The 18,314-nt window shown below is 37.3% G+C and overlaps 2 protein-coding genes across 7 annotated transcripts in view; one reads left to right on the top strand and one right to left on the bottom strand.

Annotated features, from left to right (window-relative positions):
• SCRN3 (secernin 3) lies at positions 1–7,338 on the top strand. Its single transcript, XM_085066429.1, has 7 exons — positions 1–231; positions 364–545; positions 1,302–1,501; positions 2,161–2,373; positions 4,957–5,119; positions 5,474–5,654; positions 6,445–7,338. The coding sequence occupies exons 1-7, from the start codon at positions 64–66 to the stop codon at positions 6,598–6,600; spliced, it is 1,263 nt and encodes a 420-aa protein (XP_084922555.1). The 5' UTR covers positions 1–63; the 3' UTR covers positions 6,601–7,338.
• Positions 2,733–18,314, bottom strand: part of GPR155 (G protein-coupled receptor 155) — a 34,585-nt gene continuing 19,003 nt past the window's right edge. For 3 of the 6 annotated variants that reach the window (XM_085066419.1, XM_085066420.1, XM_085066418.1), the window contains 5 exons: positions 17,487–17,620; positions 15,892–15,987; positions 14,948–15,012; positions 14,126–14,263; positions 10,087–12,101 (listed from right to left, as the gene is read on the bottom strand). In XM_085066419.1, the coding sequence (XP_084922545.1) occupies positions 11,879–12,101; positions 14,126–14,263; positions 14,948–15,012; positions 15,892–15,987; positions 17,487–17,620 (656 nt within the window). In that variant the 3' untranslated portion in view covers positions 10,087–11,878. Of the gene's footprint in view, positions 4,364–10,086; positions 12,155–14,125; positions 14,264–14,947; positions 15,013–15,891; positions 15,988–17,451; positions 17,621–18,314 lie in introns of those variants that run through there. The other 3 variants (XM_085066421.1, XM_085066422.1, XM_085066423.1) reach the window with 3 other exon arrangements.

Genomic DNA, 18,314 nt, shown 5'->3' with positions numbered 1-18,314 from the left:
CCCGCGCCGCTCCAGCCGCTGTGGGCGCCGGGCCCGCGCAGCGCACAGCCCTCAGCCCTCAGCATGTCCCCCCGCCCGCCGCCCCGCTCCTGCGACACCTTCGTGGCGCTGCCGCCCGCCGCGCCCGGGGGCCGCGTGGTGTTCGGGAAGAACTCGGACCGGCCGGCGGACGAGGTGCAGGAGGTCGTGCACTTCCCGGCCGCCGCGCACCCGCCCGGTGCCGCGCTGGAGGTGAGGGCGCGGGGCGGGAGCGGTGCTGCGGGAGGCGGCGAGAACACCGCTGTCGGCCCTGAGCTGCGCGCTCGGCCCGCGATGCGGCCGGTGGATCGCGGGACGTGACTCAGTGCGTGTGCCCTCTTGCAGTGCACCTACATCAGCATCGAGCAGGTGGAGAGGACGCACGCCGTGGTGCTGAGCCGCCCCGCCTGGCTCTGGGGGGCCGAGATGGGCGCCAACGAGCACGGCGTGTGCATCGGCAACGAGGCGGTCTGGGGCAGGGAGGAGATCTGCGATGGGGAAGCTCTCCTCGGCATGGACCTCGTAAGGTCTGCACAGGCTTGTACTTTGTTTTTTTTTCCTTTCTTTTTGGTAAATGGTACAGGATTTGGAATTTACGTAGAAACATATGGTTTTAGTTATATGGGGAAATATGTGCTTTCACTTTCAGAAGACACTTCTTCCACTGTTCTAGCCCTGGTTAAAAATTAGTATTTCTTGGCACAAGCACTAGATTTCTGCCAGGAGCCCATGAGAAGTATCATATATATCATAGAAATGGTTTTCTTTCCATGAAATTTATACTAAATTGAAAGACTTTTAAGAGCGCAGGTGGACTTCAGGCACTACTGTTTGGGCCTTTTCCTGGGTCTGTACTCCTTTCCTGTTCCCCCATCTTCCACACATGTATTGTTAAGTTTCAGTCTCAGCTGCTCATTTCCATGTAAATAACAAGTTCATGTTCCTCCCCTATGAGTACCAGTGTAACTCACATTAACCTACAGTAGTCAATCAATTCTTTTGGTACAGTTTCCCTCCCATCCAATACCTGCATGGGACTTGCAAGCATATTGTAGGAGCCCTCTCCCTGCCTTTCTGTATTTCCATTTGGTGTTTTTTTCCACGTCAAGTATGTAGAGGACAGACTTCAAGGAAGTGCTTTACCTGACTTGTGTTTCTCTTACCAGATCATACAATTAGCAGGTACATATAGAAATATCATTTCAGGTCAGTTTGAATACTCAGGCTGAATAGTTTTATGTGGACTTTGTAGTTCCAAAAGTAACATCTTCCTTTTGTTTCAGGCTTGGACTCGAGAGAGCAGACACAGCTGAAAAGGCTCTTAATGTCATAGTTGATTTGCTGGAAAAATATGGACAGGGAGGAAACTGTATGGAGAGCCACATGGCATTTACATACCACAACAGTTTTCTGATAGCCGACAGAAAGGAAGCATGGGTGCTGGAGACATCAGGAAAATACTGGGCAGCAGAAAAAGTAGAAGGTATGGATGATGCTCTTTATTCCAAACAATTCAAGTGCATTTCAAGTGCAATGACCACTAGTAGTTTTCCATTTTTCATTTCATTAAGGTATCAAACTAACCTCAAGCTACATACATCTACCTGTAAAAAACAGGAGTTGCTTCCTAGGGCATGAGTGTGGAGTAGTTAGCAGTTTGTGAGAGGAGCTGAGTGGCAAGGGCCTTTTCAGAGTCAGAGATTAACCACTCCTGCACTTGGAAAACAGAGGATAGCAAGAAGGTCGGCATGAGAATGACAGCAGTATGTGTGGTCTTAAGGATGGTCAATCCTTGACAATTTCATTTCGGGACAGGATTGATGTATTGGGCCCTGAAGTGCCTCATTCTTCCAGTGGACTTAGGTGGACAAACTATATCTTTGATGAAGAATGTAAAGGTGTGAATAATCAGGACAGAACCTGAAATACAATGTTGGCAATAGGAGTAAATGAGTCAGAAGTGAGTGGCAGTGGAAATTCAATCAGAAAAATACATATAGCTGGGGAGAGAGGGCCACTGGACTCACAGAACTTGTAGGAAACTCTTCAGTGCTAATTTGCTTTACTAAACTAATTGTAAACAAAATACCAAGAAAAATAATTCTATGTATTAAAACAATTCTTTCCACAACTCACAAACAGGAGGCATACGGAATATTTCAAACCAGCTCTCAATCACAACCAAGATTGACAGAGAACACCCAAAATTGAAGGAATATGCCAAAAGCAATGGCTGGTGGGATGGGAAAAAGGAATTTGATTTTGCTGCCACATACTCTTATGTCAATACTGCCAGAATGACCACATCTGGAGGCCGATATTGTGAAGGCTATAAGCTTCTGAACAAACACAAAGGTATCCTTTTAATTTCTTTTCAAGATATGCAAAGTATTTAGTGAGCTACATTAATTTAAATCATAAATGATTATACATCTGATGCAGGCAATCATTCACATGACTTGATGAACTAGAACTTGCTAGAGTAACTTTTTGTGTAAAAGAGAAGCACTGAACTTGGAAATTTCTGTCTGTTTTTGCTAATTATTGATGAGGAAAAATTGAAAAAAGGGTCAAATATCAAACATACAGAGCTACAGTAACAACACTGAGGGGTCATGTTATGACCATCCCACTAAATGCTCTGTAAGACCTATTCTGAAACATTTTGATAGGTTATACATTATTACTGTAATAATAAGGAATACTGTAACTAAGGAAAAAACCTAGAGGCTAAAACAGACTCCCAGTCATTTGCAGCGACAAAGAACCTTATGAACAGCTTCAGTCTGGTACCATTTTTATAGGTCTAAGACAACAGCACAGCATTTGGGTACATATGCAAGCATTTTTTTTTGACATTGATTTTTAAATCTTTGTAGTTTCACCAGAATGGCTACTCTAATCTTGTGTAGTCTAATAAAACACACTGAGAGCAGAACAAAACTTTCTGTACGCTAAGCAGCCACTAACTCATACACTTTTCAGACCTCTAGAGAAAGAAGCTATTACTTCTAACTGCATCCATCTAGCAGGTTTTTGCTGTAGCTGTATTCACAAGCTCATTTGAAGTGATTAATCTGAACCAAGATTACATTACTCCCCTTTGTTTCTTTTATTTATTTGGCTGAACTCTGCCAGACCATGTTTAGTACTTAGTTAATGCATCAGAGTGAATTACTTTTGCTATCTTGCTCTAGTAATCATGTAAATCCTGCATTCATTTTGGGAATTGCAGGTTCTGAATACTGAAAGCATTTTCATAATACCTGTATTTACTTGTATTATAACAATGCTGAGATTGTATCTGTGTTTTCATTCTAAATCCCCATTTTCTGGCATTTACCTGAGCCATTTTAAAAATCCCACTAGGTGTTCAGGTTATCAGCCTAATATGGTTCACTTTTGTTTAGATCTGTTTTAAATAGGTGCCTTAACTAAAAGCTATTTGGTTTACAGCATCAGAAAAATCACTGGTTTCTTCATCCATCCTTTCCTGCATTTTCACTCGGTGGCATTACAGTTGTGGGGTTTTTCTAGGCTGCCTACTATGTGAAGGCCATTTTTAAAGAAACATTATTTATATTTCAAATACTAGGGAATGTATTTCATGCATACAGAATAATAAAGTCTAGTGGAAAATACATAGTACCTTCTTTCCTGCTGGACAGGTTGCCAAGTTGTAGCTGACAAAATGACCATTGCTTCTTTTAATTTCATTGATTCATCAAGCTTGCCAATTTCTTTAATTCTCCAACCTTCCCAGCAACTGTGGGAAAACTTAAGAGCGTTTTCTTGCTGAAATGTAGTGCTGCATGCCTGTCTACAGGGAACTTGGGTCATGTGTGAAAAAATAATATTGGAGATATCTGACTTAGCAGCAGAGTAATATTTTAAGAGGAAACAGCAAGGCAGTGTAAAAAAAGAATTTTTATGCAGTTAGAACTCACTAAGGGAAATACAAAAGTATTAAAATGGTAGATGATACCTTAAAAAAAAAAAGTTATGTTTTTCTGCTATAAACATACTCTCTACTGGTATACTAAATTTGAAAAGAAAACTATTCTGCAAGTGCTGTCTGTTAACATATTGGATGGTTTGGTGATACCATGGCAGTATCTGAGCTTCAGTGTGCACTGTACAGCAACAAGGATATCATCTGAAGACTAGATGTAGAGGCATTTGTGGAAAGGGTTTTTTTTTTCTCCTGAGCAGAATTATGTTCATAGACACTTGGCACTGTAACTCACACAACTTGCTGATTCAGACTTTACAAATAGATGTACTACTGTAGTTTCTGAGTATAGAATGTGATGCCACTCCAGTGCATCCTTGAAGCCTAAGTGCTCTGTAAGGTCAGAGGATGAAAATTTAAAAAAAAACCAAATCAAACTACACAACCAGTCACCAAAAAAAAAAGAAACACCTCAAAACAAGTGACAGTTTTGGTGTTTCAAAGTTTCACACAAAATCCATGCATAGCTGTTTACTATTTTTATATTTTCAAACCAACATAGCAGTATTAACTCTGTTCAAATACCAACCACTATTATAATGATTTGTCTTAATTTCCACAAAGTGCCTAAAGTTCAGCATTTAATCCAAGCTACTAATTTTCATCTGAGAAATTACTTTCTGAATGACCGTTTGCTAGCCCTATGTAATTAACCTTCCTGGGAAATACCATTTGTCTTTGTACTCCTCTTTTTTAAAGTCATGTTTTTATCACTTCTCTTTGAAATAAATACTTTGGGGAAAGCAACACAAGTGTATTACATATTCAGGTATGCCATTAGGATGATTTTTTTCCCCTGCCAACATAGACAAATTAAAACTGCCATTGCCTATTAAAGGAAAAACCAGCCAGTTGTAGGGAACATGTTATTCAGTTGGTATTACAAGTAGCTCTGTGGCTAACTAGTTGTATTCTATCTTGAATAGGATCTATCACTCCTGAAATAATGATGGAAATTCTTCGTGACAAAGAGAGTGGCATTAACATGGAAGGTGGATTTATGACAACTGGCAGCATGGTGTCTGTACTGCCTGAGCAGCCTAATCTGCCCTGTATTCACTTCTTTACTGGAACTCCTGACCCTGCCAGGTGATGTAGCAGCAAGTAAATGAAAAAAAAAGTTGTAAATATCTAAATGAAAATGTGTTGCAATTTGTCCAATTATATTCATTTTTTGCTTTGAGTTTTTTCATTTTTTCTTTCCCCTTGAAAAAGCACAATCAAAATGTAAGAGGAACATTAATATACATTATGTACATTAATGGCACCTACCAACCTACTTAAAGAAACACTGCTGTGACAATGACTTTAACATCATTTAGATGTTTTTTTAAATACTTTTCTTAGAAGAAAGTAGAAGAATGGGAAAAAATACAGCAATTGACTCAACAATTTAACAAAACTGTGTCAGTAAATGGTCTCTGTTCTATTTTCTCTTTCTAGGTCTGTATTCAAGCCTTTCATTTTTGTGCCTGGTGTTACTCAGTTATTAAAGACTACGTCCCCTACATTTGGTCCTGATGATCCAGTTAAGAAGCAACCACGTTTTCAGAGTAAGCCAGATCGAAGACATGAGCTGTATAAAAAACATGAAAGTGCTGCTGTAGTTATGGAAACTATGGAGGTACGTTGATTATACTAGATTTCAAAGCAAGCAGGTGGTTTATATAAGGTCCTTGCTCACATTTGGTTAATGTGATATGATTTAATGCCCTTTGATGGATTGCAAAGAACAGTGCAGTGCCCCAGGAGCCCAGTGTGTTGGCATGTGGCAGGCATGTGTTTCAAACACTGAAAATTGCAACCAGCACCGTGCTGTACTCGCAGGCGGAGCCCTGGGTGAGGATCTGTGCTGCTCACCTTGCAGAGCAGCTCCCACAGACTCCTGCACCAGTCAGATAATGGGGAAATGCTCGAGCAGCCACAGGCAAGGACACAACTCCTGCTGAGAGTACTTACACCTCTTCAGGCCCCTAGTCTCAGCTGGAAAGGAGAACTTGCCTTTGATCGTTGCTTGGTATGGACAGCAAAGGAAACAAGATGACAAAAACAAGCTGAACACGTGTGAAACAGGAAGGTAGTTGCTTACTTTTAGCAGTAACATCTCTCTTATTTACAGATACGTGTTCTCAAAAATAAGTCATATGCCCACTTAAGTTTTGATAACTAATATCTAAAGCAGACGTAATTTTTTTTCAATCCATCAGACAAGGGAGATGAAGTGAGTGCCAGGTATTAGGAAAGACTTCTAAGAAAACCTGTCATGATACTGACTTCCACCAACATAAATGTGTATCCTAGAAACTCTTAAAAGATTAAAATAAGGACGGTAGAACAGAATTTTGTTCACTAGATACTCTGTATCAGTACATACTCTGTATAGTTTTTAGTGAAATAAATGTTTCTTTTTGCAGGACAAAGGTAAAGAAATGCTTAAAAAGATACAGGAGCTGGAGAAACAGAAGATAAGTCAAACGGAATCAATCCTGCAAAATGGATGTCTTGATATTAACCAAGTGGTTAATCTTTTTTCACAGTGTGTAGAAGAAGAACTCAAAATATATAGCTAAGAATATTACTTGAAAGTGGTAAAATTGGATTATAATTAATTTTTCTAATGAAGAGGCTATATAGATTAACGTCTTGTGTTCAGTATACCACATAGGATGGACAGTTTTAAAGATGTGGATTCATATTCAGGACAAATGGCTTTTGATTGTAAGAAGCAATGCTGAAAATGCTCCTAAGAGCCAGGCAAGGGCTTTGTACATGGCACAAAGCTGTCAGCAGAGATTGATTTTGTCAATGAACAGATGCAATTAGAAAGCAATAGCTTGACTAAATTGGGGAACAACCCCATCTCTGAATTAAGAACACTAACTCAGCTTTGGAGAACTCAGTTCTGGCATACACACATGTAGCTTTTATAGTCAAGAGAATTGTAGCAGAATTTCAGACTACCTGAATTAACATGGCCATGCTGAAGACTTTCTAAAATGTAGAAGCTATGAGGAACACTGAAGAAAAAGGAGAGTGATACACAAATCTAGTAAGATTAATACTCAGTTCTTTGGTAAAACCATTCTAATATATATTTCATACATGAACCATCTACTGCTTCAACGTAAAACAAGGCTAAGAGTTCAAGGTACATTAAAAACAAATCACAATTATAATTTTGCTATGAGTGGTTGTGAAATCTTATTACATGGAAGTCAACAATGCAAGCATCCTGTAAGTTACCACACAGATTTCACTTCCCTATTTTCCCTACCCTGATAGTGAAAAATAAATTTATTTATGTACAAGATGATTATTGTCATATTAATTCTGCAGTGCACTTTATAACATCATGTGGAAGTCCTAAAATGTGTCTTGAACCGTTACTTTTTAAAATTGGGCCACTAGAAAGGAAGAGGTTAGGATACACAAGTATATACTTGTATTCAGCAGGATACTTAAAAGTACTTCTAATTTTTCTTCACTTCATATAAAGCATTTTACACCATGAGTTGTTTTGCCAAAGTTACTAGACTATGGACTTAATTTAATCAAGCTTTTTGCCCTGCCAGGAGCTCTTACTTCCTGATGCTGTTTAAAAGTAATGATCAATATATGACCCTACTTTTATTATCTGTGGCAAGGGACAAACTGAACAAACAACAAAGAAGATTCTGATTTTACCACATGATCAATAAGTCACGATAACAAGCATGACTGTAAGGACAAATAACAAAAAAAAAGCACTCAAAACCCAGCACTTCTGCAAACCTTCAGAAGAAAACATGTAATATGAAATGGTGAATTGGAGCTGCAGCAGTAGTGTGGGACATGACACTGCATCCCCACAGACACAGTAGACCAGAGCAAGACCATTCTTTGATGATTTTTCACATGCTGTTTTCTCATTTTGTAAACTGTTCAATACCCCACTGGTAAAAAAAGTTAAATGTAGGCAAACTAAAGAAGAAATAGTCAACGAAGTTTGCAGAATTAGTATGAAAATTAAGTTTGGCGGAATTTATTCTTTCTGATCCTACAGTAAAAGTAGAAATTAATTTGGGATGCTGTGTTCAGATCTGCAGTAAGAAATTACTGAGTTAGGAAAGGCTCATGAACTTTCCAAATCTAGTGACCTAATGTGTGTGTACCACGTGGCAGAAGCAAGCAAGATTGAGTGGGAGGTAAGACAAAGTATGTTTGAGTTGACTGTGAACATTTTGTGCCTGCATTGACAACAAAATTTCTTAGAAGTTCAATAGCACAGTGGTTCAATATAGAAGTTCAATAGTCCAGTTTGTTAACTGGAAGATAGATTTAATAAAAATTTGCTGTATTTAGCTGTTTTCCTTGTGGATGTCCATATCTAAAAATTATGTGTCTTTTCCTATTTTTGATCGTGAGCTGTTCTACACTAACTCTTTCATAGCTTCAAAGCATGAGTAAATGCCACATGAAATTGTGCTGGAAACCAAGGTATGAAGTTTTCAGGCAGCAGAGCAAACCAAGTGAAACAGTTTTATGCTACAGTGCAAATATTGAAGTTACATAGGAAGAACAACAGTGAAGTTGGAGCAGCCTTTAAATAACTTCTTGACCTCTTAATCATGGGTTGGCAAGTAACTAGGTGGAGCATATTGGTCCACTTGTAATTTAGGCAGATATAGTCCAACTGTGCCCTTATTTATGTGTTGCTTTTTTCTTACTGTTCTACAGGATACAAAATAAAAATGTAATGTGTTGAGATAGTTCAAGTGATGGCCAACAAAGTACAGGGTATTTCAGTACCTTTTTCCTTGGGATTTCATCCTCTTAGAATATATGCAATGTAAAAACAGAAAATCAAGATGCGATCAGGAGAAATAAATAATCCTCCCTCCCACAACTCTATATTAAAAAAAAAAAAAAAAAAATCAGAATATCCCCTAGAGGGCAATCTTTGCATGGGTTTCACTTAGGAATGCATCTTACAGCTGATTGTAAAAGATCTAGAGCTTTATGAAGGATCATTGAAATTAAAAAAGTACTAAAATTTCTTACTAGAAAACAAAGTGTTATATCCACTCCTGTTCATGATGACAATTATTCTGAGATTAGTCCTAGAAAAAAGATCCAGTTTTTCACTGGACATTCCTCTATACTTGTTCAATACATGTTTTCATGGAACTTAGCTTCCAAGATATTTATCCCAAACTAATTCACCTTCACAATAAAGGAAGTCATTGCACCACTAATCACTCCTTTAAAGCAAAGCTATTTCTAACTACCAGAAATCCACACAACAGTATATCAACTACTGATATAACATCAGCTTGTCAACTATTCAAAACTTGCCAGTGCTCCTTGGTGGAAGCAAATATTTACCAGATAAAAGGGTTACTTAACTTTCTAAAGCAATTCAAAGTCTATTCTTGGCTTCCAGAAGTACCAGTGATTTATAAACAAAATATTATATCCTGTATTTAATTCCTAGCTTCTTTAGTCTATTTATTAACCATCACAGACTCATCGCACTAATGGGTATGATATCAGTAGTCATAATGTCATAGCAGTAACTCAAAAAAGAATTTGGTGTTGGTTGATAATTAAAGGTGTTCTCTATATTAGATTTGTAACAGAGAGCCTTTTCTAAGCAGAAATTTTGAGCAATTTCTTACTTAAAACAGGTATGTTGTGTCCAAACCTAGGGGAAAGAAGAGCTGTTATAAAAAGCGAAGCAGGACTTTTATGATGAAAATGAGAAAGACAAGAGTGCAAGAACAATAAACAGAACTGTAAAACTGGCTCAAGATCACATTCTTGAATGTTTGAAAAATTTTTTAAAAAATTGTATTTGGTAAGTAGATGACAATGTGAAACACTTCTGGTATGGATGCGTCTTTGGGTGGACACCCATTAGCAAGTGCTCTGCCTACTTAAAAAGAATTGAGTGAATTTTAGAAACACCAGGATTGAAACCCAAGAGCCATGTTAACAAACCTCTCAGAAAAATACATTTATCATAAACCTTGAGATGCACACATAACCCTCTCACACACCACATCACAGCTCAGAACTCTGAAATCAAGTAACAGATTTATTGACAAGTTGCAGTATTTAGAAGCCAGACATACTCACAGTTTCTGCTCTTAAGTCACATATATCTAATTATTCCAAAATATTTGATGCAGCTGTCTTCAACATTCATAATGGAAACACATTATTTTCCTTTGTGGCCACAGCCTGATACAAACATCAATTATTTTGTTGATGGAAAAGATTAAAATAAACCAGGTTTTATAGCATACATATGCAGCACAATGTTATGTTTCTGTGCACACTGCAGTAAGACTGACAGTAAAAGGAATTATTTTTTCAATTTAAGTCTTGCAGGGAATTATAGCAACCACAAAGCAACTGCTTGTAGAATTGTAGCTTATGCTGCTAAAATCACTTTTAATTCTTAATACAAAGTAGATGCAAAAGTAACTGTAATAAAAATCTGTGTACTAAAAAAAACCGAAAAAAGAAGGGAAAGATGTTTTAAAAAAAAGGATGACAAGAGTTATTCATATGCTTGAGGAAATAATTTTTAATACCTGGATTCCTTTCCCTACCTACATAAAATTTTTATATAAACCTATAAATGCTGTTATTGCAGTTTTAAAAGGGCAGCATAATGGCCATCAGATACAATACTTTGTCTTTAACCTTTTCAAAATACTGCAGAAGACACACAGGTTCTCAGATTCTGCCTTCAGAGCACAGGAGTCTGAATGACACTAAAGTAACTATTTAAACATTCTAGGAGGATACCTGAGGTTTACTAGAAACCTGTGTTAGGCAATCAGCTGAAATCTAGGATCTTTAGCTACTCTAAACCCTAATTTGGATGTTCATTTATAACTCTTTATAGAATAGATTTAAAAGTAATTAATTTAATTTTAAAAGTTTTATGATTGGAAAAAGAATTTTGTCTTGACTTGCACTTGTATCCAAGGCTTCCATAAAACCTTTACTTGAGGCTGGCACTTCTGAATTAAACTGTAAAGGCTAATTTCAGAATGTAAAAATCTGCTCTTGATAAAGCTGTTACTACCACCATAAGGCAAAATTTCAGAACAAATTGTTTATTCCATTATGTAATTTCCTATTTTGGGAGACTGCTGGGTATTTTTATGGTTTTAAGATTTGGTAGGTTTGTACAAAAGCATTACTAATTCCACTCAATATTTGCTCAGCTTTAATCCCCTGATACTGGAAACATTGTCAAAATTCTACCTTTATAAATGGAGTATTTTATCTTTAAGGGAGAAAAAACCCACCTGATCTGAGGTGTAAACAGCTCAAAAAAGTTTCTGGCATTAGACGAGAGCAGAGTAGCAAAAACTGAGGTATGACAGAAGAAATCCTACTTCTGTGAAGTCGGGGGATGCCTGACTATAAACAGGCACCAATACTTCATCACACTAAAATATGAAAAATATTCAGCAACATGAAAATTACTTTTCATGGGTTTTTTTTCCCTCATTGTGGCATCGATCATTAAAGCTGCAGTTATAATGCCTCTAAAGTACAATGACATATATAATTTTACTATTTGTTTTGCTCAAAATGGAAAAAAATGCTCTAAATCCAGAGCATCTAATTTTGTTTAGTTGCATTCCGGATGGAATGCTGACTAAGTATAACTTGCTACCATTTTCTTCAGAATAGACACAAGTAGAACCACATCTCTTAATTTTACAAGGGAGAATAACACAGTTCTCTGAGAGCTCTGAGAAAGAAGTACTTCCAATTTCAGTAGAGAAGGCAGAGGAGGTGGTCACACTCACTCCTAACTCCCTGTCCTTTGCCTGCATGCTCAGGTCAATGGCTCTCAACTGCAACTGATTTCTTAGGAATAAAGCGGTAATACAAGTATTCATCCCGAAACTCAAACTCATTTGTAATATGCTGGATGATGCCTCCCTTCAGCAGTCTGTCCCCATACATCACAGCTTCTCCACGGTCAGAGGCAAGGCCAACTTGCATCAGCCAGTTCACCAGGTCACAGCCAAAGAAGATGCCAGTGGAGGTCTTTGCACCACACCTGTATGTCAAAGGAATGATTCACCCACATGTTCTGTAAATCTGGTATCACCACTGCACGATGGGGAAAGGCAAGGAAAAATAGCAGGAAACAAGGAAAGACATCATGATAGTTAAGAGCATGTTAGAAGAGAATTTGCAAGTTTTGTATATTAGGGACATGCCAACGTTCACTACCTTTTCCTACAGGCATTTCAATGAGAAGGAATAAGGACATATAAAGTTGCTTTAGCCTTGTGCAAGTAAAATTCAGTGGACATCAGTAGCGTTTTTCCTAAAAACTCACACAATGTAATTCTATTTCTTGCATACTTGCTTCCCATGTACTTCTTACCATTACCCTTTCTGCAAGAAAATATCTGATCGAGAGCAACCTTTGCCCAGCAACAGGGACTCAGTTTGAATTTTAATTCTTTTTATAGTTTCTAAACAGCTTTAAACAGATATTAACTGCTTACATATATTGTAAACAAAACCCATTTATAACTGGTAAAATATTTACCACACAAGCAGTACTAAGAATAAACAAAACCTTTAATTTTTTTACTTATTTTAAATTTGTTTTACGTATTTATGAGGCAATGCTGCTGTCATCTACCCAGTTTCAGTAAACATACCATGCAAAAATTTACCTGCAGCAACGAATGCTTCTGGTTATCTAAAATCTACTCTGTGGAACCTGAGCACAGGGTTTCTAAAGGTGACTAAGAACTAAAACACAGCATAAGCCAAATTTTTTCACTATTTTTTTTTTAAAGCTAAAAGCAGCAGTAACACAGAGCAAGTGTTAGCATCTATTAGCAGACATAAAAATAAAAATAAATTAAAATCTGTGGTTACGAGGTGTCAGTTTAAATCAAAGAGGATAGGATCAAGTTAGATGATTAGTTAAAATAAGAAGATAAATGCATTGTTTTAATTCACAAGGAGAAATAAGACATGAACCAAGTTCTGCACAAACATAATATTAAAACAATGAAGCAACAAATGTCATATTTTCATGTATTCTTAGCTGGATATATGATTAGTAAAAACCACAAAATCCAACTAAATGAACAGCCCAAAGCCCAAGAAACCACAATAACAGCAGAGGCACAGGAAACCTGTTCTATTTCACGATGGACATTTTCTGATTTATCTTATAGAACATTACTGACTTCTGAAGAGACTGAACAAAATCATGATGCTGTCTAAAACAATTTTGTAATGTGGTTTTGGACTACCTGACCTTTAAAAGACCACCTGACCCTGCCAAACTAGTCCTACTTAAAAGCTTACATGACAAGAATAGTTAAAGAGTCCAATTAGAACAATTCTTCATGTCTCCATTTTATATATTTAAGTAAAGGCAGAATCTCTTTTTTGTTCCTGCTGCTTCTGTCTGCATTGCTCTTCTCATCCACCTACACATATCTGAAGACATAATCCTTAATTTAGGTATCATAATTTGCCTCTGAAATCTTTACCGAGCTCATAAATTGAGGTTTAGGCCTCATTAGGGGTATGAGCAAAAGAAATTATATAAACTCAAAAGCTGTCAAAGTCCTAAACCCACTATAATCTCACATATTGAGTGGTGTCTGACTTCACACTAAGATCAGTTGCAACAGTTTTGCCTCCTATAAAACATTTAGTTACAAATGCAGACAACTTTTAAGTCTAAAAGTGCAACAAATGAAGGTTCTCAATGCATTATTACAAGCATTATCATACACATTTTTTTCAGAAAAATTTTATCCACTGTACTCCAGTTAAATGCAAAACCTGGGGAAATCACTAAATGATATAATACCTTTTATGATTTATTTAAAACCTAGGTGGGATAATATGATAACTTGTACCTCAATGTTTCAGTGTGAGGCTAGAAACATTTCTCTGTTACAGTTAAATTTTTAACCCTTATTCTTGAGGTTTGAATAAATATGCCACAACAGGAAGCACCCATAAATGAAACCACATTTCATTATTTTCAAAAGGTGAGTTATGAGCTTTGTAACAGGTTGTATGTGCAGGGAAGAACCTTACCTTCTGCCTTTGACAATGCTTTTGACACAGTGATCTCTGTGATAACGAACAAACTGTTGACAGGTCATCCTGACTTCCTCAGGTACAGAGGGATCTGTATGCCCTGCTGCTTCTCTTCCGCCCCAGAAAAACTCAAGTCTAGGGAAAAAAAAAAATAAAAAAAATTAAAGACAGCAAATCAAGCAGGGGCATTGTTTTTTGAAACTGCAAATAATAGAATGGAACTCCCCAGAAGCTTATCACAACAGCTTTTTGTGCCCAATACTTTATATACAACCTTGCTAATATGTTTGTATGGCTTTTGAACACATAGGTGTTATTCTAGGCTTGGGCAGAAGGAAAGTCAGAGAGGAGTTGGGAGCCAGCTCTAGCTGCTGGATTCACATGGCAGGCAGTTAGCTCCAAGTTAAAGACAACTTTGTACAACTCAGTTCTCCACTGTGGAAGTGCCTGTCCACACAAAGTACTTGCATGAGGTTATGAACACAGGGCTTTAAAACAGTGATGATATATTCTAATTCAGCACCCATATCTCAGTTTCAGTTTATCAGCTGAAATTATTTCTGAAGATCCACCATTTGGGAAAAATTTCACCTGTAGGGAGCTTGCAGGATTTTTGTCTTTGAAATTGTCATTAGGACAGTAGAAAAACCTCACACATAGAGAACTGCAATAACCTCTCCACAAGTGGGGGACAAAAGAAATTTGGAAGATTAACCAAATAGGACATGGGATGCTATAGCAGTGAAAATTCAACATCCTTCAAAAATGATTATCAGTAATAATTAAGTTTATAGGTGTAAGTGTAAAGATTCTACTTACTTTCGCTTGAATGGTAGAATGATTAAATGCTTATCTAAGCCAAAAATACCAAAGCAAATGAAGCCCTGGAGAAAAAAAACATATAGAAAAAAGCAACATTAAGCAAAAACTTTGGTTTCCACAGAACAGAAGTTAAATGTTAAAAACACAGTGCCAAATACATTTAATGTATACATGAAAAGTATTCCTCTTTTCTAAATATCATTCAAAATGCACTTTGTTTCTGCTCTGATTTCTCGTTTGGACCTTTTAAAAACAGATCAATACGTAACAGTCCATCAAATAGGCCCTTTAGGAACAGTTTGGCAACTAATGCTGTGACATGCCACTTGACACTTTGGGATAACTGGCAAATTACACATCCAGGTATTAAATCTGTCTTTGTTAATGTCAAGGAAAGAACAGACTCGCTGTAATAATAAAAGACTCGCTAGAATTCTCTCTACTTAATTCATTTTTCTGTGCAGCTTTTATATAAAACTACTATTGGTACTTGATACTGCAGTGCATCCTGTATGTACACCCACCCATGGATCTGTAAATCCTTCCTCTAGTATGTGCATTAACACTGCCAGGCTTTCACCTTCATGGGTGACAAAGCCACTGCGTGTCAGGTGCACTGAAAAAGGGTACCTGCAGCCACAGTCAGCATCCATCTTCAGCTTTTTGCTGTGGTGCTGCCACTGAAACCAGAGATAGCCATTTAAACCTTACAGAGAAAGCATCCATGGAGGCATCTTGCAACTGGTGTACCTCCATGGAAGAGACACCAGTGAAGCTCCTGGTACAAATAAGTTTACTCAGTTTCCTACTCAGTTTCCACAAGCATTTGGCATTCAGTTGTCATTTGCACCTTTGAAAGTGTTCATGGTCAAAGCAGATGTGCATTATCTGCTGCAACACCCACCAACAAGGTCATTTTCAGAACAAACATTGGTAAGTACCTGACCAAAATTAAACACAGCACAGAAGAACTGCAGTTCCACATACAGCCTTCCAGGCTCTTGATTGAACAGCCACCACAAACAACTGGAGAGATTCTATAAAGGAAACAGAAAAACAACAAAACCCACAAACCTGACCTAACTGTTAAAAATCAAAAGCTTTCTTACTCTTCACATGCTAATAATTCTTGCATAACTTTCACGGTCTCTATTTGACGAATGATTCAGATAAAGACAAATGAGAGGGAATAAACATCTTAAAACATATCTTAGTTAGGCTTAATAGCTTGGTGGGAGGGGGAAGCTTGGGTTGTTTTAAACATACTAATGCAAAACATAGCAGTGTAGAGGTCCTGCCTCTACATGTTTATGTAAGGAACTTGCCTTAAGCACACTTAGGTTTTCAACATAACACAGACAGTATTAGCCCAGACAGATTTGCAGTGTTTGTCTTTAGGCTGCTTAGCTGAGACCAGTGCTTTTTACATATTTCCTGCAGAGTTAAGATTATGTTAAACTGAAGCACATACCACTTCAGCTATTTGAGATGCCTGACAGAAGGAGGAAACCTCCAGAGTTAACCCATTTGGGTGTAAAGACTAATTATTTAAAGTAACTGGTCCTATTTCATAGTATCTATGTAATCATTCAGATACTTTCAGCCAAAATATAGGCTAACAGTTGGGGTACCCCTTAAATATAAAAGATGTTAAAAATATACTAGCATGGAATATTTGATACAGGAAATTTGAGAGAGGAATATGTTTCATTTTGTAGTTTAACAGAACTTGAAAATCAACAGCAGTAGCTATTAACCTACATTGTTGTGCTGCACTGTCCTGCTTTGCAGTATTACATATTTGTGCCACAGTATTTTCTATTTCAAACAAAAATACTTCCCCCAATTATCATCCACAAGTAACTCAACTTTGACCATTGCTTTCAAATGGAGAGAGCAGTTTCTCACCTTTGTCACAGTTAAAAATCAAAAGTATATTCCCAATGCATTACATTCTGGTATTTCACACTTGCACACAGGAACGACACATCCTGGAGTCCTTATCGTGAGTGGCAACACTAACTTAGCTGTGTTGCTCCAAACACCACTAAAAACAACAAAACTGCACTTTCCCATTTGAAATAATCTTAGATTATTCTTAACACTTCAGAGAAATCCAAGTTCCAACATAAGCCTGATCAGATGGAACAATTTTTGTAATCTCCTTCAGAAGCAGAATTCAATTTATATTTTTAATTGATAATTGTCTAGGGAAGAAGACCAGCTCTTGAGAAAACTGGGAAGAGGGGCTGTAGTGATGAATAACATGATATAATTTCACTTTTTTTTCCCCTTTAGGTTTTTTTGGTGTGTCTCTCTCACTATCACCCATCTTAACATGCCTTTAATTTATTATGTGGCACAGAAAAATTAACTTAATGACATCCCCCTTCCAGTAAGGAACCAAAATATAGCCTCTACTTTATTTAATTAATTGTTTCTTAAGCAATTGGAAGATTTTTGCTGGATTGTCTACATAGCTTTCCTAAAAATCATTCTACCTCAATGAGTTAACATGGGGAGAAAAAATATTTACAGCAAATAGGCCAACAACAAGAAGTAAGCACAGCAGCACATGTCTGGCCAGCTGTTTGTCTCCAGTCTGTAGAAGCTGTTCTTCCTGGGCCAATACACATGTTTGAGCACTGCAGTGACTCACACACTGATCCACTGAAAAACAAACCAAAAGTTTTTCATTAGGCTTCTATCTTGAGAACTCCATGAACAAACTTGCTAATGTAACTTGCTGAGTCAAATTGCCTTGTGTCTCTACTGAAGTGACACGTACAAAATTTAATATTGGCTTTGACAATAAACTGTTTAGACATCTACTCTCAAATGAAACAGCTTAAATGTGCTCCTAAAATGGAGAAAGTTTTTGCAACAGAAGTTTTCTTCCAGAGATTTAATTCAAACTGAACATGTAATTAACATTTAGAAAACATTACTAGAAATAATGAAAAAAAATTTCTCTGAACAGTTTTTAAATTTTAGATTTATTTCTGAAAAAAAATCAAATACACTGTCAGCTCTAATGTTTTTACTCTGCATCTCAGCATTGTTGAGATCTAGATCAGACAGACAACCATATTTATTTCAGGTCTTGACTGAATTTTTAACATAGTATATCAGAACACCATCTTAATTCTATCAACAAAAAGAGCCAAACACAAAGAGAATGGATGCTTGGCTTCCAGCTATTGAGTGCTAAGTAATTCTGAGTGTCTTCCTCTAGATGGCAGTGAAAAACTTCCTGGCAAGGCCATCCCTAAGAGTTTGCACCAGATAACTCACAGCAGTTCAATGAGATAGGAGAAGAATTAGTAATTATTACAGCCAAAGTTACGTAAGTGTATGCATTACA

Source organism: Lichenostomus cassidix, chromosome 7 (genome assembly GCF_008360975.1).
Source record: "Lichenostomus cassidix isolate B80296 chromosome 7, HeHo_3.0, whole genome shotgun sequence".
In the NCBI taxonomy this organism is placed as follows: Eukaryota; Metazoa; Chordata; class Aves; order Passeriformes; family Meliphagidae; genus Lichenostomus; species Lichenostomus cassidix.
The sequence above is the reverse complement of the archived record's forward strand: the minus strand, read 5'-3'. Positions and strand labels throughout refer to the sequence as shown.

Bases quoted from the DNA above. Each gene is read 5' to 3' on its own strand.
- SCRN3 (XM_085066429.1), top strand. From the start codon at position 64: ATGTCCCCCCGCCCGCCGCCCCGCTCCTGCGACACCTTCGTGGCGCTG. The intron at 2,374-4,956 runs GTATCCTTTTAA...TATCTTGAATAG, and splicing joins GCTTCTGAACAAACACAAAG to GATCTATCACTCCTGAAATA. The intron at 5,655-6,444 runs GTACGTTGATTA...TTCTTTTTGCAG, and splicing joins TAGTTATGGAAACTATGGAG to GACAAAGGTAAAGAAATGCT.